The sequence below is a fragment of the Strix uralensis genome, chromosome 4 (genome assembly GCF_047716275.1).
Source record: "Strix uralensis isolate ZFMK-TIS-50842 chromosome 4, bStrUra1, whole genome shotgun sequence".
Lineage (NCBI taxonomy): Eukaryota > Metazoa > Chordata > Aves > Strigiformes > Strigidae > Strix > Strix uralensis.
Window position 1 is genome coordinate 98,103,602 of NC_133975.1, and position 24,939 is coordinate 98,128,540.

The 24,939-nt window shown below is 35.3% G+C and overlaps 1 protein-coding gene across 2 annotated transcripts in view; it reads left to right on the top strand.

The window, feature by feature from the left end:
- Positions 1-24,939, top strand: part of FMN1 (formin 1) — a 209,386-nt gene that overhangs the window by 73,502 nt on the left and 110,945 nt on the right. For both annotated transcript variants that reach the window (XM_074868155.1, XM_074868156.1), the window contains one exon: positions 9,985-10,046. In XM_074868155.1, coding sequence (XP_074724256.1) covers positions 9,985-10,046 — 62 coding nt within the window. The remainder of the gene's footprint in view (positions 1-9,984; positions 10,047-24,939) is intronic.

Sequence of the window (24,939 nt, forward strand, 5' to 3'; positions counted from 1 at the left end):
ATATTTGAATAAAAGCTTCCTGATGACATACTCAAGTGATGAAATCCCAACTCCCTAGTGATTAAAACACCATTTCTGAAGAACAAGAAATTGTTTCTGAGTCCTTTTAGTGTAATGTATTGCCTCAGTATCTCTAGCCTGTGTTCTCCTATATTTCTGTAAGTTAAGAAACTGTCATTATACTGTGTATGGATGATCATTATTTGTTTATTCATTAAGCAGTTTCCTGTTCTCACGCTTGTCAAACAATTACAGTGTAACAATCTGCTGAGTTAAAACTTTCTAAGGATTAAGATTCGTTTTCTTTTTTTTTTTTGATCCTTTTTTTTGTAATTGAGTTAGGAATACTAGATGCTGTTGGTGAATATTCAGTGTGATTATTTTACAAGACTTATAAACAAACCTTATGACCAGGATAAACTCTTGATGCATTATAGTACTGAAGAACAAGTTAGTCCTTAATTCTACCATGAAACACCATTTAGATGATGATGCAAGTGGGCGTCATATTAGAAGAAATAAATCCAAAGGACTTTGAAGGCCTGTCCTATTCCCTTTGAAGTTTCATAATGAGAGTCCACTCATGTTTGTTACAGCTGCATGAATACTTCTTAGGAAATAAGACAGCGTTCAGACATTTTTGCATTAATTAAAGCAACTTATATTGGAATTTGTTAGAATTTCCCTGCTCATACCATCAGTGATCTTAGGGTAAGAAAGTTATGATGTCTGTATAAACTGTCATTAATTGGACTTCTCAAGAGTCTGGTCTGACTGACTCATCTCTCCCTGACAATTCATTGTTAGCATTTTCCATTTCCCTCACTTGAAGCAGGCCCTACCTTACAGGACTCTGGTGGTGGTGTGGAGGTCATAGAAACACTTAGGTATTAAGAGTTACAGGCCACTGATGATTTACTGCCTGCTTGGAGACTGGGCAAATGAGCAAGCTATTATGTTAGTCCATCCCGTAAAAATCTCCTATTTTTTCTCTCCTTTCCAATGGAACAAAGAAGTAAATAACATCTGAGAATTGTTCATGGAATGGAAAAAGAAAATCACACCACGCATCTCTACCCTAAAAAGCTGGGGTTCTGAAGTGAATGAAATCTGGCCTACGCAACTTCTTGAGCACAGTAAATAATGTTTACTGGTCATACAGATATACAGTTCAGATTTTGAAGGTCTTCTGAATTTGTAACTAGAGATTAGAGGTGTAATTATTTGGGAATTCTGGGTGTTTTAAAGAAGCCAGCTCAAACTAAACCCTCCACTCAATATCCTTAACACCTCAATATCCTAGCTCAGCTTTCTCCGTAGAAACCATAGATCCAAACAGGCCCAGAGAATTTATGGGTGTGTTGCCTGAAGACCATATTTATCTTAGAAGGTCAGGATGAATGCTAAAGCTAAACAGCTTGGGCAGTAAATAGAGATGGACTAATTCATATTCAAATATCAAGGTCCTAATAATACTAGAATATGCTGATAAAAATATTTTAGATACTTGGGTTTTATGATTATTAAGGCTAGATTTGAGCAGTCCTGTGGTATACATTTTATTTTCAAGATTAGCCTTGAGGGCCAAAATTTTAGAAAACAGAGTGCTGTAAAAATTAGTCTGATATACTGAACTTCCTTTGTTTCAGATGATTCTGTTAAAGCTTAAAACTTGTAGTTTTAAAATCCAGTAACTAATAAAAACTGTGTTACCCTTTTCCCCTTACGTAAGTTTTCGTATCTGTCAAATTTTTGGGTTCCAGGTACTTTTGTTTTTAAATTCCTATTCAAAAGAATGTGAATAAAACCTTCTGTTGTCATACCTGTACACCCCTAATGTTCTTTAGTGTATTTGTACACTCTTGCTCCAGCAGATGTGATGTATAAAAGGTTGGAGATATTTGTCCACTATTTCACAATATGTGATACTCTGTTCTTTTCACACAGTTGATGTCTGTGATTCTATAACAAATTCCACTTCTGCCTCCTTAGAGCATTTTAAGCCCTTTGTCATCTCATCCATCTAAATTATTCACCCATTTTTAATTGTTTGGTTTTGCTTCTTCAGCTTTTCCATTGTGTTTCCACAATAATTATCTCATCTGTTTACATACTATTTTTGATGCAATTACAGGACACAAAGTTGCTTCCTCCTTGCAGTGGGTATTTAGTTAGAACAGTCTCATCTCCTTCTTGCAACCCATTACTTTGTTGAAGATGGTAATTCCATGCTTTAACTGGAGCATTTCAAATGTTGTAGTACCTTATGATAAAGAAAATATTATAAGAAAATCCTTGCTTTCAGATCCAGATTTCTTTTCCTGATATATTGATATCGTTTTAGTCAATGCTATCTTTACATGATCCATATTGCCAACATACTTTAAAATCATGAAGCAGACTGATACCAAATCTGGAAGTTAGCTAAGGAAGAATGTTATAAGATTTGCACTGGTTTTGTCTTTGCAATGTTCAATTCTAAAATATTTGTTTAAAATCAGATAAAATACTAATTATAATTATTTTTTCCTGCAGTTGTGCATAGGCAGAACCAAATATAGCATGACTGGTAGTAAATTTATGATACTTTGTAATGTTGGCTATATCTGTGGATGGCAGAATGGGATCATGATATTAGTCTAGTTGATCACTCCAGAAATCATGGGTTTTCTTTCCCAAGCACCTTGTAAAAATATACAGTTGAAGGAAATTTCAAATGTATATGTAACTATCAAATAAAATTTAACAAGCTAATCATTAGGAAAAAGACAAAAAACTGTATTGAAATAAAAATCTAGATGAAAAAGTAATAAGGTAGCAAGTTCACAGTCAGAATAAAAGAACAGTATATCTATATCCATAAATTGGTGAATTATAGTTTGACTTCAGAAAAAAAAACAAGGAAAAGGTTATTAATGGAGTACAAAACTGCCACCCAGTGGAAGTGGCTAATTTTACATTTTCTCAGTGTCCCTCAGATTTTCAAGAAATCAGAGATCTATTTTCTTGTCACTGGAATGTATAATATATTTACTTGCTATGAAAATTATTCCCAATATTCTTGTTTTGATCATAATTATATTTATAGTAGAGAATAATGTTTCAAACAAACAGTACAAAAAAGGACAATTACAATTTTACAAGAGATAACATTTAATGTACAGTGAATGTTGGAATGTGTATATGGAGCTAGATTTACAAAAGATCCGTACCACTCTTGTACTGGGGAGCCCAGCCCTGGACACAGCACTCCAGTTGTGCCCTCCCCAGTGCTGAGCAGAGAGGAAGGATCACCTCCCTCGACCTGCTGGCAACGCTTCTAATGCAGCACAGGACACCGTTGGCTGCCTTTGCTGCAAGGGCTCATTGCTGGCTCACGTTCAGCTTGGTATTCCCCAGGTCCTTTCTGCAAAGCTGCTTTCCAGCCAATTAACCCCCAGCATGTCTTGGTGCCCAGGATTGTTCCTCCCCAGGTGCAGGACTTTGCACTTCCCCTGTTGAACTTCATGAGGTTCCTGTCAGCCCCTTTCTCCAGCCTATTGAGGTCCTTCTGAATGGCAGCAAGACTCTCCAGCTTCATTCCTCCCAGTTTTGTATCATCATCAGACTTGCTGAGGGTACAAACACTTTGCAACTCTACACTCTGTACATATTCATAAATGAACTGGAAAAATGAGACTCAAGGTCGGGAAGTTTGCAGCTGATAAAAAGTTAGTAAGAGTAGTGAAGATAAGACCTGAATGCAAATTTAGCATTCTCTCATTAGAATACAATTTTTTTTCATGAGAATTAAAACAAAAGGTAAAAAAACCCCTAAGGTTGAGGGACTATGCAATAAAATGGCAAAGGAAATCCAAAATACAGAACTATTAAAATGTGCACTTGAGGAAAAAAATCCTAAATGCGTATAGAAAGTAATGAACTCTGATCTGATCCTTACTCTTTAAGTAAGACCTTGATGTTAAAATAGATCTTGGGAAATGTCAGCTCAGTGTTTGGTAGTGATCGGAAAGCAGCTGAAGTGGTAGGAAGCATTAGGAAAGAAATAGAAGAAAAAAATCTTCTAGATTATCATGATGCTATTGTATAAATGTCCACATTTTGTATTTCGTGGGAACCTGTAGTTTTTTCAATTCAGAGAGGGTACAGTAGTACTGTAAAAGGTTCAGGGAATGACAGCAACTTTGGTCAACAATATGGAACATGTTCCTTATGAGGAAAGCCTATGTAGACTAATATTCTTTCCACTGGAGAAGAATCAGTCAATGCATATGATGGAGATCTCTAAAATCATAAGAAACAGCAAATGAGTAAATGGTGAGCAGTTGTTCACTGCTTCTTCCAGCACAGGAATTGGAGACATCAAATGACCCTAACAGGTGCAGATTCAAAGTAAACAAAAGGCCTTTACCTAATGTGCAATTAATTTTTTTGCTGCAGGATGTTGTCTGCTTGCAGGAGTTTTAAAATCAGCAGCGCACATTCATGGAAGAGGAATCCACTTGCAAACTATTAAATATGCAAACAACTTCTCTGGTTTAGAAAGTTCCTGAATTGCAAATCAAGTTGCTGGAAGAGTGTACTGGAAAACTACTACTACCTTTTTGCCAGTTTTTAATTTTTTGCATGTCATTTGCTTTTTGACTGCTGAGACAGGATAGGGTTCTGGCTTGTCTCAATAGAGATATAGTTTTGTTCACTACAAAACTGAATTATTTTTATTTCACAGCTGCACTGCTCTGCACTCTGACAATTCTCAGTTTACCTCTTCAGGAGCCTGTAGAAATAGGAACAAAAACAGACTTTGCATTGTGCCCCCCAAACCTCTGTAAATTAGGAATGTGTTACATGGGTAATCCCAAAGTAAGATGGTTTTGATTAATTCACTGCACTTTGGAGTGCCTTCTGGAAACCGACTCAGTTTCTGGTAAGAATTTCAGTTCCTTTATCCAGCATTCTGCTGCTTTAATGGTCTACAATGAGCTTATCTTTGCAAACTAGATATTTTCTTTTACTTACATAGCTATTTTTTCCCCTATTATATATTAGTGCAGCTTTTGTGTAAAATCTGATTGACTGGATAACCCCCAGGTACCTTCACTGGGTAATAACTATTTCCCTGATAGTGATGTGGATAGAACTCAGAACTTGGAAAAGTGATTTGACCTAGACCACAGGAATGTCTTTGTCCTGCTTCTATGTGAAGAGAGGATCTTCATGGTTTAATGTTGGTCGAAGTTGCGCATTGGATGCAATATATGTATGGCAAGTCCTAGAGACAGAAAGTATGAATGTAAAGGATGAAAGTGCAGAACAGTGGTAGTAGTAGTGGAGGGAAGGGTCATTTTATCGTTCATATTGTTCTTATGATAATGAGGTCCAAGTAGAGTTCTAGTCTATCTGATAGATCCATATGATTAGCAAGACTGCATTAGATACCTCTTATCTCCTGACTACGGCAAAACATGGGAATAAATGGAAATTTAAGTTTCACAATTGCTAACTGATTTATTTTTCCAACAACAAGGAAAAGGAAACCTTGCACTGTCATGTCACTGAATATCTTTGGTTTTCACTGAGGCCTCTATCCAGATTCCTGTGTACTTTGCCAACTTTCACATTATTTTAAAAAAATATTTTAGTGAAACATTTTTCCACTAACATGGTATTTTAAAATACATTACTAACTACCAGCAGATGTTACAAATATTTTTGTTTATTTAAGACTTTATAATGTATATCTGCTTTATCTCACTGAGAAGAAATATCCAGTTTTATGAAAGTTTGCTTTAGCTGCAGTGGGTTATAATTATTGACTGAAGGAAGCATCAAGTTGCATTAGTAAAGAGTATGCCTGAATGGGCAACAAATTCCATCATTTACTACATTTTTCTTGGAATGGAGTCCTCTCAAAACAAAGGCAAAAGTAGTAAATTACAAGTAGTAAAGGAAAATTAGGAGTTAGAGCTGGTTGGAGCTGAATCTATGCAGTGAGATTGTTTACTTTTTTGCTTGTTTGCCTTATGTAAATGACTAACATTTTTAATTGTTTTCTCAGTATTGAAATCCTAATTTGCTTGTGGTCATTTTTCAGGATAGGAGCGCTTGCCATCTGATTTGCCTCTGATTTGTTTGTTTCAAAAGCCCTTCAGAGTAATATCTGCATTAGGGATAGCTGACTTATTTATGCCCTGCAGCCACTGTCTTCCCAGCTGGCTGTTTGGAGACCAGGCAAGTACAACAGGATGCTTGTACAATCAGCCTTCTGTTATCCAGCATAACGAAAGACTTTAAAACCTCAGAAAATACAACCCCCCTGACATTACACAAACTAGGGAATGTGCTGGAATGGAATACATTAAAGAGTCACCTTGTGACACATGATCAGCTTGGATCTATAAAGTAGGGTGTAAAGAAGAAGGAGCCAGGCTCTTTTCAGTGGAGCCCAGTGGCAGGACCAGTGTGAGCACGCACTGAAACACAGAAGAGTCCGGCTAAACATCAGGAAACACTTTCTCACTGTGAGGGTGGCTGAGCACTGGCACAGGCTGACCAGAAAGGATGAGGAGGATGGAGTTTTGTGGGAGCATTCAAAGGCTGTCTGGACATGGTCCTGGGCAACCAGCTCTACAGGGTTTGGACCAGATGACCTCCAGAGGTCCCTTCCAGCCTCAGCTGTGCTGTGGTTCTGTGATTTGCTTCCATGTTGGTCTTGAAGGTCATTAAGGTATTGCAGCACCAGGAAGTGGGAGGTCATGCAACCTTGTATCTCAGCTGGCTCTGAGAACTATCCACATGTGTTCATGTGTCTTAACTAATAAGGAGTTACAATGATTATGTCAGAATCAGGCTGGCTACAGGCTCTGGCATAGTTAATGTGTAACTGTACAAATCACTCTGATAATTTACAGTATTTCTGTAATTTTTCTGTAGTCTGGATGAATCTGTTTTGTGTGTTAACTGGAATTTAAGAACTCAGCAGTGTGTACAGCCTGACCTATATTTTGTTTGTAGTACAGTTCTTTCCATTAACATGTCATTACTGTTTACTTTCCTGTTGTGATTTTACCATTCTAAGCAGCATCCCAACACCACTGCATAACTAAACTTTATTATTCCATTGCCAGTATGTTCAGGAACTGATTTTTGGAATTATATGATGCAATTGTTCTTTCTAGTCAAATTCTTCAATTTCTCCATGTGCTATCTAGGATGTTAACTATCCATGTAGAATTATACCAAATTAAGGTGGCTTCACAAAAAATATGAGAGATAGACATGAGTTACTTTATATTATACAAAACCATAATTATGATGTGATTTCTTTTTCATTATAGTATCTTGCACATAAAAATAAATGTTTGTTTGAGAAGAATCAAAAAGGTACTTTGCCAGTTTGCCAGGTGTCAGCTTCTATCCAATAGTTAGTTTCTTCTAGTTAAAAAAGAAATATAATGTTAGAAAGAAATGGAAGAAGCCTATGATGTTGAATGTCAATTTATTGCATAATAGACAATGTATTAAATATGTTACAGTATATCAATTCATGATACATTTTTATGCAGTAGCTGTGTTTTAAGTAATGAATTAGGTTTATTCATTCTTATAATCTAGTACTTTCTAAGCGTATTTTTAAGGAATAAGTAAACCATAAAAGAATTGCTACTCTCTGCCTTAGCTCTCCTTTAGAACAAATATTAAACAAAGCAATTGCTAGAACTTATTTCGGATGTTTCAGCTAGGATAAGTAATGAAAAACACGTGCCAATTTAAGTAACTTAAAATGATCATGTCTTGCAAAACGTCTGTCACAAAAATGACGTATACTTAATTTTTAAAAAATTCTTTAACTTTTTATGCTGTGTTAGGCTTCATCCATGGAGGTTCTTCCATCATTCTCTGACTGCATAAACATTTGTGCCAAGATAAGAACATAAACAACAGAGTTGGGAATGGGTAGATATGGTGAAAAATCAGCTCTTGGTGCCAGTGCAGGTCTATGTCAGCACAGGTGAACTATGACTCTCTTACCCAAATCCCAAAGAATGTTAAGCATTGAGCAATCCCACATAAAAGTAGATCTTTTGTTAAGATAGAGCTGTATCCTTCTGTTAGCCAAATTAAGAAGTGATAGCAGCATTTTGAAAGCCTGTTGTTTGCTTCACTAATCATGTGACCTTAAAGAGCTAAACTTTGTCAGGATGTTCTCATGCCCTGCAAGCCGAGTGAGTGCTTAACCAGCTGAGCTGCCAGAAGGGTCACAACTTTTTCTAGGGACCTGAAGCAGCTGTTTCGTTAAGTCCTGTTTAGGTGAATGGATAAGCAGAGCCTGTGTCCAGAGGGAATATCAACCAGTCAAAGGAATTCACAGGAGAAAAATCTAAAAGTCCATAGAGCTAACCAGCTGCGATTCCAGCAGAGCAGTCAGACAATTTTTCCATGCTGGAAAGCTCTAAGTAGAAGCCCGTTAAAGAGGAAGGAGGAGTTTAGGTGATACCATTACTAGATGGAATCACCCAAATTTTTTATTTTGTGTCTTGTAAAATATCGATCCTTTTTCCTTTTGATTTTGTATATCAATTCAGCTGCTTGCATATAGCTTCACCTGCATTTGAAAAAAATAACTTTGCATTAAAGGCTTCCATGTCATACAGATTTCAGGGTGATGATCAGGTTATCTTTCCTTTCCTCTTTCCTCCATGTGCTCTCAAGACAATAAAGGAAAGAAGAAGAGAAAAGAAAAAAAAAAGAAAAAAAGCTCCTAAGCACTGGAGTATTTTACTGATCTGGTGCTTTGCTCCATGCTTTGATGTTCTAATGCTGGTTTTTTTGGTTCTACTGTTCCAGGGACTATACAAAGCCCTTAGTGTTAGAGAACACTGACAGTAAAATTTAAAGGTTTTGGACTATTTTCAATCCTTGTTTAAATTAGGATTTGATTCCTTTTTTAGTCAAGGAAGCAGAAGCCAAGCCAGGGAACTGGAAATACACTTTTGGATGAATTTTGATTTGGAAGCAGATAGAAGTGGGACTTTGATGGTCTAAGAATGAACTCCAGTTGCTTTTTTAGGAGGGCTGTAGCTTCTGGGCCAATGTTTTACAGAAGACAGGCTTCTCTTAAATCTTTACACAGCTGTAATGAAAGGTCTTCTCTTTCTTCGCCTGGCCAAATGTAGGCATGGTATGGATTGAGGGAGACCATAGTATGAGACCCAGGTTCTAGAGGTCCATTTGGTAAATCTACACCTTAATTACAGCTATCACTAAACCTGTGTAATCAATGCCCAGCCTCCTCATTTTTTCCTTGCTGATTTAAATTTATCTGGCTTTAAGTTTCATGCTTTCAGTTTTATTATAGCTTTGGATTTCGTTATGTTCTCACTAAATGCTACCCTGTGAAGGTACTTAAATCCTGTAATTAATCTTCATCTGATAGAATTAAGACAAAGAATTCTTTGTATGTCTTGCTGTTGGGTACTTTTCCAGGTCTTCGTTTGTATTTGTGATTGTTCTTTTATCCAATTTGCCTGTATATAGTGACTGTATGTTTACAGTCCAGTTTAAATCATTGTATTTAATGCATGTTTTTTTAGAATTCAAGTGTGTGTGTGTGCATGCATGCATGTGTATGTCATAATATCCTATTAGCTCTACATTTATCTGCAAAGCTAAGCAAAACTAAAGTTTCCTCTTGTTATTTCAGCCTGATGTATCTTCCCCCCATTTTCCCCTCTCAGCATGGAAGACCTCTTTGCTTTATCCTCTGCTCTTAGAAACACCATGGAAAATCTGGTCATGTGGCCTTAGAAAATAATGCTAATTACTGTGTTCGAATTTTCTTTTCCATCACCATTGTAAAAGGTCTTTTATTTGAGAGCCTACATCTGCATTCTAGACCCAGTGGTGTTGTCTGAAATACATTATGCTGAAGATGCACATTGTTTTCTGACTCTAATGGAATGTACTATTTTTTTATTTTTACAGAGTACCAAGCTGCCATTTTGCATTTAAAGAGGGAGCACAAAGAAGAAATTGAAACGCTAAAGGTATACTTTTGTAATGATTTTTCTTTCCCTGACTCTAGTGCATTTTACAGATTTAAGTAGTGCAGACATATACTTTCCACCAAATGTTAAGAATTTGTTTCTTTCTAAAAGTTGTTTTCAGTTGACTGCCAGCTCAGTTAAAATTAATTTAAAATCCATACATGTACTCATATATGATGGCAGAAAGCAGTTTTACATGTTTTGCCTTTGTAGTTTTGCTTATCGTTGTGCTCGTAAATTCTTCCCTCTAACTCAGCAGTGCAGTACTTTTACATTTGGTTATTATATTAAGGCACTGGCATTTAACTATTCACTGTGTCTCAGTTAAACATACCTCTGTAGAAGCAGTTTTCTGTAATTTTAAACTGAGAACTAAGCATGGTAATTCCCTTTGTGAATCTCTCTGAAATGTTGTATTGAACACTCTTTATTGATGTCTGGTTTTGTAAGTGTAAACTGTCTAATTGTCAAAATCAGAAATAACAAAGTTTAATATTAAAACTCACTTTCCATTGGCATGATTGACTCTGCTAAGGAAAGTGAAATATTACAAAGTGTTTGTCTCCTAAAAGGAGGAACTTAAATGGCAGTATAACTTAAAGTGAATTTGTTGAACTGTCCTAGTTTAAAGATAAATTCACAGCATCTTCCTTTTCTCACCAGTTGTGATATATTCTTAAGCATAGCTGCACTGTGTTCTAATACAGGTCCATATGCTAAATCCTCAGTACACAAGTCATCAAGTACAAAACATTCTGTATTTTCTTTGTCATGACTAAGGCAAATAGAATGGAAAAAAACAAATTTAGTTACACAGGGAGTCTGATAATCCAGTTTATTGATACATTGACCATGTCATTAGGCAGATCACATATAGCAATCATCAGACGAGTGCAAGTACAGTATTTGTATTACACAGAGTATTTATGTCTTTGTGTGTGCACAAAGGCCAGGGCATAATGGATGTAAAACCTATGAAGTTGAGAAAGCTCAGTGAGATCTTTGAGTAGACAGGTGGAATGATAGTAGCAGCTTGTGGAGTGGACAGGACAGGCAGAGTCTCTGGTGTGTGCAGCATCTCTTAAAATTCAGTACAGGGAAATACAAGCTAACACTAAAGTAAATACAACAGTACTATACAATAAATATTGTTAATAATAAATCTTACAAAGAATAGTGTAACTCTCCCACACAAGAAAAGTAGATGGATGCAAGGGGGATTTATTCATTTTGAGAGGGTATTTCAGAGAATACATAGCCTTGGTGAGAGAGAAAAATGTGTTTGTGCACCTCCAGCAACCCTGGAAACAGTAGAGGCAGAGGAGACGGGTACTGGTGGGCATCCATGAAAAATCACACATCTCTTCAATTTCATCTTTCATTAAAAGAATGTTCATCTTGCACATTCTGTTTTCCATAAAAGTACATCTGAAAGACACTGGAAGAGTAGATTCATTTATTTGCTGCTCATAACTTTGAATGGTATAAACATTCTCTTTTAAATCAGATTATTATTTTTGTATATTTGGATTATTTGAGTTTTTCTCAAATATCATCATGTCTTAATGATTGTGTTTATATGTTATCTTGTTTAGTAGTAAGGAAATTGTGAGTGGGTTGTTTCCAGAAAAATGAAATTGTGATGTATTTCAGCACCATGAAATCTCACCATTTTATATATGTATGTAAATATAATTAGAAATGAGCTAAAATGCAAGTATTTGCTCTCCATGATTAGTAGAAGACTTATGCACTCTTAGTAGCAGTGTCCTACAGATGATGTTTCCTTATGTTGCCTGCATTTGGCAATTATTTTCATGTTTGGTACTGTTTTATCTTACACTATGTAAGGCAAACCAGAGAAGGTGATATGAATGTTTTGTAGCTCTTTTAGGTAGCAGCAGTGAAGTGTAAGGTCTACATCATGATAATCAGAAAAATAATTGATTCAGAAAAATAATACTTAGGTTTATTGTATTCAAGGTGTAATTCAAACAAGATTTTTGGAGATCCATTTTGGAGTTACTCATAAGCTACTGGAGACCTTGCACAGAGTTCTGTTTGTAAGACTGATGATTCCTGAGATATAATGTGATTTTTCATTTTACAATATTAAAGGACGTTAAGACTTCCTTTACCAAAGGCCAGCTGAAGCAAGTATCCTGTCTCCAGCAGTGACCAGCAGTGGGTGCTTAGAAAACACATATGAGAAATACAGAGTGTAAGGGTAATGCCTTCTTCCCATATGGTGCTTTTTGTTTTGATTTGGGGTTTTTTTGGCGAGTCTGAGTGTCTTCATTGCCTCTTCCTTGTTGCTTCTACTGCCACTGCCTCCATTCCCCCTCCTTAGCAGTGTACTGCTTGGTTTTTTGCTTGGTTTTTGGACCTCAGCCCAGCCTGGTGTAAGGCATCAGGTTCATGAAAGATGCATAGTGACTAAATTACTGAGAAATGTTGCCCTAGTATACCATTTCCAGCAATTAGTGTTTTAAGGGTTTCCTGAAACAGAGTCTGCACGTGGATTATGGTATATAGTACTGATGACTAAATTACAGTATCGTATGCTTTCGTGACTTCTGAATACTATACCATCGGAGTAGTGTTCCTGTTCTTTTCCTGTACATCCTTGATAATGAATTCCTTGTACTAGAATGTGACCCATCATAGATGCAGCCTTTTTTTTTGTTTTGGAGCTCTTTATTTCTATGGAACATGTAGAATGCCATGTGAAAATTTCTATATAGTGCCAAATTTATAATCTAAAAAACATTTAGGCTGAAAATACTGTATTCCTATATTCTTAATATGTCCTGTGTCCAAAGAATGTCAATGCTAAGTTATTCATTTTGTGAAGAGAATGTCAAATCTTACTGTAGCATGTTATTTTTTATAGTGGGTGAAATCTGAGAGTCAGATGCTGCTACCCGGCTCTCCTGCTTTGGTAAATCAAAAAATGTTAGTTCTGCTTCTAAGTTTTAGTAGTTTTCTAAATGAAAGGGTGTCCTTTCAAACTTTTTTCCTCTTTTTTTACAGTCTGTATACTTTAAGAGGTTCTTTTTCTTGTGTCCCTGATGTTCAAACATTTTAAATTTTTTTCCCTGCATCTCCGTTGTTAGCCTTTATTATTTTGTCCTTAATTTCAAAGAAATTTTTCCTGAGTTTTGTGATTAATTTAAAAATTATTTCTTTTCCCTGAAATCATTTCAGTCTGTAATATTTAAATATAACAGCCAAGGGACATGATTTTTGTTCATTCTTTATATTACCAGTATTTTCACTGGTAAAAATGGAATGCATTAGAGAAGGCCAGACATTGTTTGTATACTCCTTTCTTCTGGCTTTTCGTTATTTGAAGGAAAGATATATTTTAAGATTAAAAAAATATTAATTGCTACATACTGCTGTACATATGAAACTTTACATTGTAAAATTTCATATGGGAACATATAGGGAAGTAAAATTCTGTTGTGATTTAATGTAATAACTTGTTGCATTTTATTCTTTAAGGGTATAACAGAAAAATGTGGTGGTAGATATCCCAACTTTTGGAAATGCTTGTGTTTAATGGGATTTTGTACTATGCACTGAAGGAACCTACAGACAGAAATTTCTCTGAACCATCTCTTTTGCAAACTGTTCCAAATCTTATATCTTGTATTTATGAGGGAGGATGATCATCATACGTTCTCAGTAAAAGATTAGGAGTGAGACCCTTATTCTTTGTTATTCTTAAAATGCCTAGAAAAATGTAAGGAGCCCTGGAGGGTATGTGTAGGGAAAGAGGTTCTCAAAAAATTAGTAGACTGTACTCTGAAGGTGAAAGCGAGCAAAGTTATCCCGAGTCTGCCCCTTGAAATCTGGATATAGTGGCTTATGAGAGATCTGTTTACTCTTTAGCAATAGAAAGTGTCCAATACTTCTGTCCTGTTTCTTTTGGAAGTTATTTTTTTTCCTTGACTATGTAAATGAAATTCCTAATGGATTTTTATTCTTTAGGTTTTGTTATTGCTATGTTCATTTCCTATAAACTTCACATGGAATTTGCAGAGTACAAACAGCTTTATGTATACCACCAGTTTGAAAGGGTTGGTGCTGATTCTGTAGACAGGTGAAGTTACAACGAATGTAGTGGTCTTGAAGGATGTAAAACAGTCACTGACAGGGAGGGTGAATGACAGTATTGTGTGTATTTTATGTTGCCATCTTTATATTACCACAGTAACTAGAAGCTTTGTTCCTTTTTTTGATGTCACTTGAAATCAGTTCTAGTCATGCAGTGTGCATATTAATTTAATTTACATTTATTGCACCAAGTCATTTATTGATGAATCTGTACCATATATCATATTGCATAACAATCAGAATAACTCATAACATCTCTTAATGGGTTCATTAATGTACATAATTCAACTGAATCATCCACATGAGGACAATCTTTAAAAAGGGTAATATAGTACAGATAAATATTTAGTTTTTACCCATTTACTTTTAACTACATTTACTAGTTGCTGTGTTCAAAGCATTTCTTGAATTTTTCACCTATTATTATAAAAAAATTGAATTATTATATTTTTAAGACGTTAAACGATTTCTGTTCTCTACTGTTGCATTTTTTATTTCTTCCTGCTCCTGCCACTAGATGTCAGCTAAGTCTTTCAGAAGAAGCTCCCAAAGCATGTCACAGCTTCTCTATATGTGTGCAACTTTCATACTTCCTTCTAAACTGTGAGACCATGTGTGGTGGTAACATCCTGCCCACTATTTGTGAATCTGGCACAGTCCTAGTTTTAGGACAGAAATTAGCTTTCATATTATGGAACTAGAATCGAAGTTGCTCAATAGATAGGTAGTAACTGTATCATCTAAATAGTATTTTCCCTGCAGAACCAAGTCTACGGTATCTAATAACCAACTGAGTAGATGACAACGACTTAACATTAAATCGAAATACTGTAAATGGACTACTGACTTCTGAAAGGATGAAGACAATATCCTGATTGCAGTACTTAATAGTTAATCCAACACACAGCTGCACAAGGGTTCAGCATACCTTTTTTTTTTTTTTTTCCCCTGTAAATTAATTTGATAAAATGCATAAAAAAAGCTAAGTTTTTTCCATAATTCCTCCTTCTCCTTTGGTACACTTTAGCACAAGGGTGCCAAATATCCTTTCATCTTCAGTTACACGGAAGTTCGATACTGCTTTTGGAAGATGGAATCAAAGTCCTAAACTGTCCTATAACTCTGTACACTAAGCATGGATCTTTCTCTCTGATACAGGTTATTAGGCTTCCACCAAGTCACTACATCTTTTACATGTTCCCAAACTGATATTAAGTATCTTTAGCCATTAATTACAGGTTTTAATAATAATATTCCCATATATTATATGATGCACATTATAGAATATACTCTGTAAGAAATAACAGATATTTGATAACAATAAAATAAAAACTATAGATAGCTTGTAAATTATACAATAAAATAATATTTCTACATCTCTCGAAGTATCTCACTGCAAATTTTAGAAAGAAATACCTGTAGCTGCATCTAACACAGTTATGGACATATTATTGAAACTTCAGAAATAGTGGATGGTAATGCAGTTGGTGTATAACTGCCCATGACATCATGAAAGAACAGTCTGGCCTTATTTAAAGAAGAATGTATCAATGGGGTGTTCGTAGTGACCTTGGGTGTTTGTAGTGACATTTGTGATCTCCTTAGTAATGTTTGCATTTTTGCATTTTTATGAAGGTTTCAAGAGCTGAAATGTAGAAGCGGTTAGAAAGCCATTTCCTTTTCACAGAAGAACTTGCTTAGCTTTGAAAACAATTTCATATCATAAATTGAGATTAAAGACCAGTGCCTCAAATTAACACAGAAAAACGTTGAAAAATGTGGAAGAAAAAGGAATGTGAAAGGGAAAGTCTTAGCACCAGTCAAAATTGCCTGATAATTTCAAAATTATTCATTTTTATTTTGTACTGAGACCACAAAGGCATAAAGACATTTTCTGGGTTACTGAGTGAAGTAATGAAGCTTTACCTATGTGAGAACCCTTTAATTCTTTTACAAATCTGTTTTTAGATCTCTCATGCTTCACAAGTGGTTTCCTGGCCCTTTGTCTTTTCACTTTCCCATTTGTTTTCCTCTTCCATTGCTCTTTAATTATGAGTATAATGAAAGATGCTGTTTCTCCTTGTTACATTTTGACATTTGTAATTCAACTGTGGAAGGCAATGGTGAATAGTGTTGAAAGCTGTTGTATGCCAAAATGCTTATCAAAAAAACTTTTATAGAAGTGGTTGATTTCACTTTTATTTTGACAATTTAAAATGTCTTTTACTGATATGTAAAAGTGAAATTTCAGCTTCAGAAAGAACATCAGAAATTAGATGCTTTAACACTAAATCAAAACATTTTAAAATATTTGAATTTGTCTAAATCTTCTCTTTTGTAGATAGTCTATTACAAAAAAGTGGAATTTTTTTGAACAGATTCAATTGAAAAATTTCTGACCTGGATGCTCTTAGGTAGGGATCTCTATAATTTCTTTCTGGAAAAAATAAATTTTAAATTTTTTTAAAAAATAAATTTTCAAGATTTTTTCCCCCCCATCAGTTTTGTGTGTGCATATGTGAATTCTTGCATAGGATAGGGATTTTACAATTTTTCAGAAGTCACTATGGTTTGAAATCTACTATTAAAATATGGGAGCCAATGACAAATATTATTGAAAGCTTTGATATGCCACATACTTAACAAAAGAACATTTAAGAAGTGGGTAATATGCTGACTTTGGGTAATAAAATTTTGCTTCAGGATGCTGATTGTTGGTTTTAACCTTTGCAAGATGAAATGCATCCTTAAGGTGGCTAGCTGCTTTGTGTGTTCTTCGCTGTATTTTCACATCCCAGCATGCACTAATAGAAGAAAATCTGTATCATGTATGCTTCTGTCTGGTGAAGTGGAGTCGCAGCTCAAAGGAGCAGCCAAGGTCAGCAAGGGTTTATTAGTCAGTCTTTCCTAATGAGCTGTTCAGGCTTTTCAACATTTCCATGTGGTGTTACTGATGAAGGTCTCCCAGTTTGTGGTTAATTATTGATACTACTCTTGCCTAACTTGAAATGTTTCAGTCTTCTGTGCTTAGCTGCTAAACGTATGGTTTCACCACTGTGTGTGTACAGTGTATCTTTATGAATCTTCTTCTGGGCTGCTTTGTCCTCATGAAGGAATTCTCCTAGTCTAGTGTGGAGTGTCTCTGCAGTGCAAGACAGTGAAAATACAGAGATTGAGACAAGCATAAAAAGTATGAGAAAGAAGAGACTGAAATCTCTAATTGTATTAAAATATCAATTTCAGTACTCTCAAGGCTCCCAGACAATGGGAGCAAGATAATCTTTAAAGTGTGTATTCCCTGAAATAGAACAATCCCAGCAGGAGAAAAATCACCCTGTAATGAAAAATTTGCATGGCCAGTGCTAGAGACGGTGGAGTAGCAGACTAGAGAATGATAGCAAAGGACAAGAGCAATACCACAATAACTTCCTACAGGGTGAACACAAGCACGCAAAGAGCAAGCAAGAAGTGCTTTAATCTCTTTAGAACTACTTGTTGGCAATTGCATCTTCATTCAGAAAGGAAGCTTGGAATGATTCTTCATGGTATATGAAGATACTCCCCAGTTCAATACTTAATTACGTTTTTAAAACTTGCACATTATAATGCCTATATTCATGTCATATCGTATAATCAAATTCATGATGAAATTTTACATATCTCTGTTGTGCTCTGATACTTATATTAAGCAAAATTCTCCCCTTTCTCCTCCACTGCCTATTTTCCATATTTTTGATGCAATGGGTGCTTTTCATCCTCATTTTCCTTTAATCCTATGTTTACATTGTGATTGTTTTCTTATCATCTGGTTTGAATATCCAGGAAGACTCTTTGTTGTGTTGGGTTTTTTTCACTGCTACTTCCATGTCTTATATTGCCCATCTATTATTTTTATCAATACAATTTCACTGTAAGAACTTGGAATGCTTAGACTTCATGTCAGCTGCCAGACACTGTTAATTCGATGTGTTGATCCAAGGATTCTCCTATTTATTTAAGAAGTTACCACAGACCATATTCCATATATTGAATACAGTGAAAATCTGTACCTTTGTTTCAGCACATGAACATGGAAATGGTATTATATAATTAAAATGTGCATAGAGATCAACAAGATAATTTATAGCCTTAAAACTTCAACAAGACAGCTCCTGCTCAAATTTAGACACATTACAAAACACTCTGCTTAATTAGGGCTAAAGTGAAACTATTCTAAAAAAATTAATTCTAAACCCCTGCATTTACCATAGTTTGTGAGTTAATTTATCCTGTCACTTTGAGTAAATATGTTATACACTCAGGAGAATAAAGTAGAATACATACTGTGAACATGATAACATTTTATTTTAACAGAATTGGAAGACCTCTGTAACATAGGAAACAATTGTCTACAAGAGAAATGAAGTGAAATGTGATCATGGGAGTATAAAGGCCACAAAAAATTAAGTAGTATCAATGTTATCTTACCATTTTGATTTTGAAAACATGTAGCCTGTGCCTCCTTGCCAAAATTATCTGCTTTTTGAGATTTACTACACCAGATGTTTGTTTGAATCTAATAAGCCATTTCAAAATACATTATTTTCTGTAGTTTAAAAATTCTGGCTCTAATATTCCTGTTTTAGAACACAGACAAATTCAGCAAGGATGAACATTTTGCTGATAGAGGGAAAACCTATCTGAAATTGGAAGTTAAAACTGCATTCGTTCTAGGATACATATTCTGGGGGAAATTGTCCACTTATAAGTAAAACATGTATTGTGATGCCCAGATCCAAGTCTCAACAATCTATCTCCTACAGTTTTCTGTCTTGAAACAAAACTATTTTTTCTAATATTCTGTAAAGACTTCAGATTTTAGCAGCTTCTGACTTTGCAAACTGTACTTATTGCATCTTCTGGTGCTGACCATGTTTTTAATGTGCCATTTCCACAAAGCCACTGAAGATACTGAAGCCACCAAAGCTGTTATAAAATAACGCTGGGGCAAAAGTAAGTTCCACTGATTAATTAGTGCCACAAGTACTCTTGGTTAGGTGGGGATCACCCTTTCAAGGATGCTTTGAAACTGAAAGCTAGGAGCCTGTCTCCTGACCCCCTTTTCGATGATGAGGCAATGCGAAAGAAAACCCACTGGAATTTGACTACAAGAGCTGGAAGGATGTAAGGAGATGTGAGAGGTGGAGCTTTAGGTAGAAAATAGTGAGTAGAGATACTGGGATGAGACTGGCAAGCTGGAGGGGGAAAGAAGTAGTCTGGAAGTTAAGACAGAAAACTGTCTGAATATAGGTACTTTCATTATGGATTTTACAGTGTCACATGTTTTAATTTGTCAGGATGTTTCATATGGATAAATTGGATTTTACAATATGTATTCAGATAGGCATGCATTAATATTATTCATATTTTATGCACAGAGACCTAAGGTATAACAAATTTATTGGGATGCTTACGTTTGCATACATGTTCATATCAAGTTCATTTTTAACTTACCTTGCCAACTATAAGTTGGATCCCAGAATCTCGAGATAGTTGCTTAGAAAATAAGGTATATCATTGATTATTACTTGAGAAAGACTGACTAAAATGACTTATGACTCATCCTGCAGGAACTTTGCAGTTTGAGCGAGCACAGAATCTGCTTTTCTAGGTCAGCATTGACATGCCTGTCTCTTCCTGAGGTTCCATGCTTTGGTCGTTACATACCTTTCAATTTCAGCACACATAATGCAGAAGTCTGAAAAGCTTGCAGCTTTGTCATGATACAGTTTTTAATTATTGTGTGGAACAACTACCATCATGTTCACTGAATGAGGTACTGGAGGTGTTGAAGAGAAAGTTTCTGCATAGCTGTGCTACATGGAAACATTGAGGGAGAGGGGGAAAATTAAGGTTGCTCTGGCAACCACACTTGTAGTTTTCCCTTTTGAGTAGCTGGCTGAGGTTGCATTTTCTTAACACATTTTTGTGTGTGCAGTATTTTCTTCAACGTCTGTAATGGGAATGTCTAGAATAATGTGATGATGCATAATTAGCACGTAATATACATTAGTTTAGAGTAGGTATGTCTTTTACACAATTACAGACTCATTCCTGTGATTGACGTTATACTTCTGTTTATCCAGGTAGAATCTCTGAAGTTTCTAAGCTGTATCTTAGATAAGTGTACTGGTATCTTTATCTGTTAAGTGTAGCATAAACACCTCTACAGTGTTAAAAAGATGACAAGTTACAAACACAGTGTTGGATTTTCTTCTAAATGTTACCTGATTGGTGAATATTTAAAGATTGTCTTCTGATTTACCACTAAAGTTTATGATATTATCTGCAGAATTGGAAGCTTCCTAGTTAAACTGAGATAGAAGTCATGAAAGATAACCTTGTGTGTGTAGGATCTCCTCATGTACTTTGCCTTGACAAGGATATCTACAGTTTGAATTTTGTCTTTAATCATTGTAACTGAGGCAAGTATTACACTGTCAGTATGAAAAAATCTTTTCTATAATAGTGTTGTCAAGAAAGGAATGGATTATTTTCTTTAATCCTTCCACAGAAAGTGTGTAACAATGAAAACTGCTGTTTTCTGAATGTGAAGCAGAATGTGAAATTAACCTCTGCCTTAATTTCCTTTGATATAGAGAAAGAGGTAGTATTTTTTGTAGTATATTTTATGTTGAAGGAAGAACCGTTTCACCAAGCAATCCATTTGCTTTGACGTGTTGAGATCCCTCTCTATAACATGTAAGGAATGTGATAATTGTAAGCGTCAGAGAATTACTCTCTTAGGTGACTATGTTCCTTAAAGTAAAATTGAACCTCTGTTGTTATTTTGATACCTGGTGTCAAAAAGGCCCCGACAATTTATTTCCCTCCATAGCAAGGAAGTGAATGGCTTGCTACACCTCAAAATCTTTTAGTTGTTTTCATTGCACGTGTGAACTGTCTACATATTGACGGAGAGGCTAGTCATCTCCCCAGTGTAGGTGTTCTTAGAATTTTTAGACAAAAATTATGTTCATATCTTCAATTTCTCACAGTGTAGTTGCTTTATTTTATTCTCATAGCAAACTCATAGCACTATTTAGTTGAATATTTCCTATTGAAAAGTAGTATTCATTGTTGCCTGTTATCCTTCTATAGATTTATAACTATCTTTGCTTACTGTTTTCCATGTGCTGTACTTATACTGCTTTTTGCTTTGCCTTTTGCTTTTGCTGCAACTTAGCAGAATGTGATATATATCATTACTTTCCTTAGCTTTGTTATAATGGCTTAATCTTGCAGTCTGGTTGCCAAAGAAATTAGTTCTTTATACTGTGAAGCAATGTTGACAGTAAACTCTCCTTTCTTCTCCACCCCCTCCCCAAAAGGCAAGGAAGAAAAGAGAAGAAAAACAAGGTTGCATTACAATTCTGGCAACATCAGCCACACTAATAAAATCAAATTCAATGTTGTTTTACGACTTTGAATTTATGTGACTGCACAGGATCAAAGGATTTGTATCCCACTGGACTGCAAGGTCTATAGTTCATGGCAAAAAAACTCATCAAAAAGAACATTTTAGTAGTAAGGCTTTTCATTTTAATCAGCCACAGTAATAAAAAAGCTGTTAGGTGTCCAAAAACATTCTCCCAAGATCAGAGACAACTTGCTCTCTACTACAATCAGTTTTCTTATTGAATCCATACTGCCTCTGTAGTTTTTGTCACTGAAACTTCATCTTCAACTTGTTTTCAGCCATTTTTTGCATTGTTTTCACATTTTACATGCCAAATCATTGAATGTATCAGTAAAAGTAATGATCTGTATAATGTCCCTGGCAAATGAGAAATACTGTAAGTTCTTCAAAGTAAATTGTCATCAAAAAAACTGATTAAGTAAAATAGAATTTTAAATACCAGTCTATATTCTTATATACTATATTTTTAAATATTTGAATAGCAATAATTTGGTTTTTTATGAACACTACTAGAAAGCATAGGTATTAGTATTTTTGTATCTATACAGACATAGTAACATAGGCTGTCCTAAGAATAGGGAAGTCCAGAATAGGGAAGTAACTACAATGTTTGTGATAAGAAAGGCTGTTATTCTCATGTTTGGATTCTGCATGTTAATTGTTCATGGTCCTAGTTCAACAGAAGTTTGAAATGAATTTTTAACATATGGTGTGGTTTCATTCTTTAATTAGCTTGCCCTCAGAGAAGTTGTATGCAGTATATCATTTACATGTATTGATGTGTTGCATGCTGAATTACCTCATTCTGTTCTGCTGAATTTAAATGTTTAAGAGGGTTTAATATACAGAGATTTTACCAATGAAATTGTCCATGAAAGTATCAGTTTTCCTTGAAATTTGTGGGTAGGTCTCAATTTAGCTAGCTACCCCTTTTTTACAAACTGTGTAAGTTTTATTTTTCATAGCATAAGCTAGTTTGAATTTAGGAAGAATCAACACATGGTCACTTTCTGCAAGGATTGCTGCCTTTCTGCATGACTTGGCACAGATGTTACATGGCCTCTTGTAGCTGCTGCGTACACTACTTACTTGCAAAATTCTAGTGGGTGTGGTATTCCCTTCTCGCTGCTACCTGAGATACTTGCAGGCTTATATTGGTTTTTGTCAGCTGAATATTTTCATGGCTTTATTCTTTTAAACTTTAGTATTAGTGGAAATTTTGTAAGTTACCTACCAAATGTATAAAATCTATATAGAATGCTAAATTATCTACTTAATATTTCTTTATTAATAACCTGAACTTTACCCTGTTAAACACATGTTGTCATCAGTTGGCTTTATTAAGTAATAGTCTAGTTTTTTAAAGGTGCTATAATTTATCTCAAGGGATGACATTGCTCACCAAATGTGCCTGTGACAAGAAGTTAGTGAATCTGAGGCATTAATAATTTTCTGCTTTATCTATATATCTATACATCTATATATCTATATACCAGATTCAAGAAGTATTTAGATTGCGGTGAGATTTCTCTGTGGGCACAGAGATGCCACAGTGGAGTACAGCACTTACCAGTTGCTAAAGTTGACATAATAGGATCCATAACTGTGGAGTACGCTGTGGAGTACAATGAACATTATTAGAGGTATTTTTCCATATATTGAGATACATGATGTTTGCAGGATTTTGAGAGATTGCCAAGAAATTTCAAGGACATATCAAGGGTTCTATCTGGGTGTTTGATTAGAAGTTACAGGGAAGTGGAGGGATTTACTCTTAATAAGAGGGTTCATCTGAGTAAAGATACATGTAAATAGGACAGCTGTAGAAAAGCAAAGACTAGAGACGAGCTGTGGTGAGCTATGTATTACAGAATTCTCCAAGGGAGTTGATTTGTGTAATCAAAATGGTTGCATGGTAGTTATTAACAGGGAAAGGACTGAGGGGAGGATGGATAGATATATGTGCAGGAAACAAAACCTAGATGAATGTAATTTTACAGAAACATTTGCAGAGCAGACACAAGGCAATCAGGATGAGGAAAGCAAACTCTAAGGTAGCCTGGAAATCACTCGGTGAGGAGCATGAAAAAGAGGACAACATTGAGAGAGAATCAAAGGTCTGCAAACAGCTGTAAGAGGAAATGCTGACGTTTAGAAGAATATAGGACCGTGTGCAGTCCATAATGCAAGGAGTGTTTGTATTCTGTACAGAATAGTGCCTTGAAATACATGGTTCTGGTCAGAAAGCAGCTACAGAGTACTTGTGTCATAGATCTGCTTTTCATGGCTATTCATACTCTTCCTATAGTGACAAAAATTGGAGGTGTGTTTATTACCTGTATACTTATATGGCCACTGAAAGCTTAGCGCTAGTTGAAAGAATGAGCTGATTCTCTTCCCATTTCCACTATGTTCTATTGTCAGCAGACTTACTTAATAAGTTCCAGTACTTTCGGTACCTTTTTTTTTTTTTTTTTAAATAAAAACCCACAAACAGCTATTTCTTATTTTTTGTCTTTATAGAGCCACTAGACTCGATATGTACAAATGCCGTGGCCAAAAGCTTACAGATCTTTTGATAGGCACTTCTTGTTGGAGACAGTCACACAGGCTTTACAATTGGAAGGGTGGTAGCCTGGCTATTAGTTGATTCTGGGTCCTGGAAAATGGTAAAGAGGAAGAAGAGAAGACAAGAAAACATATATAAAGAATCAAATTGCTAAAGAATGTGATTTAATTTAGGAGAACAATAATTTTATAGTAATATAATAAAAGTGAAGTGTGACAGCAAGCCTATAACAAATATAGTCATTTCAGTGAGACGTTTCCCATGTAGTATACAGTTGAATATGCATAGAAGATGAAATAGGAAAGATTAAGAGAAAACCAGTGCTGGGAATTGCTAGGAAATGAGTTCAGGGAGCAAAGGAAAGGGGTAATACAACTGACATACTATACAGAGGGAGGAGAGTGAAGAGTAGCTGAAGATGTTAATAAATGTTTCTTAATTTTGTGTATAGAACTGAGTCTATAGAGAAGAAGTATTCAAGATGTGTTATAAATGCAAACTAATTCTGAAGTGGCATGAAGAACATGTTACTGGCTACACCAAGAATAGTTTTTACTGAAACTGGAACAATGGATTGGAAGAATATTAGAGACATATAAACATACAAGAATATTTAAGAATATGTTAATTTAAATACTCACTATATTTGAATATTTTTGCAGTAGAGAGAGTAGATATTATTATGTTAAAACCTTCAGTTTCTCATTGATTTCCTGTATTTGGAAAAGTGCAGTTTGCTGGTT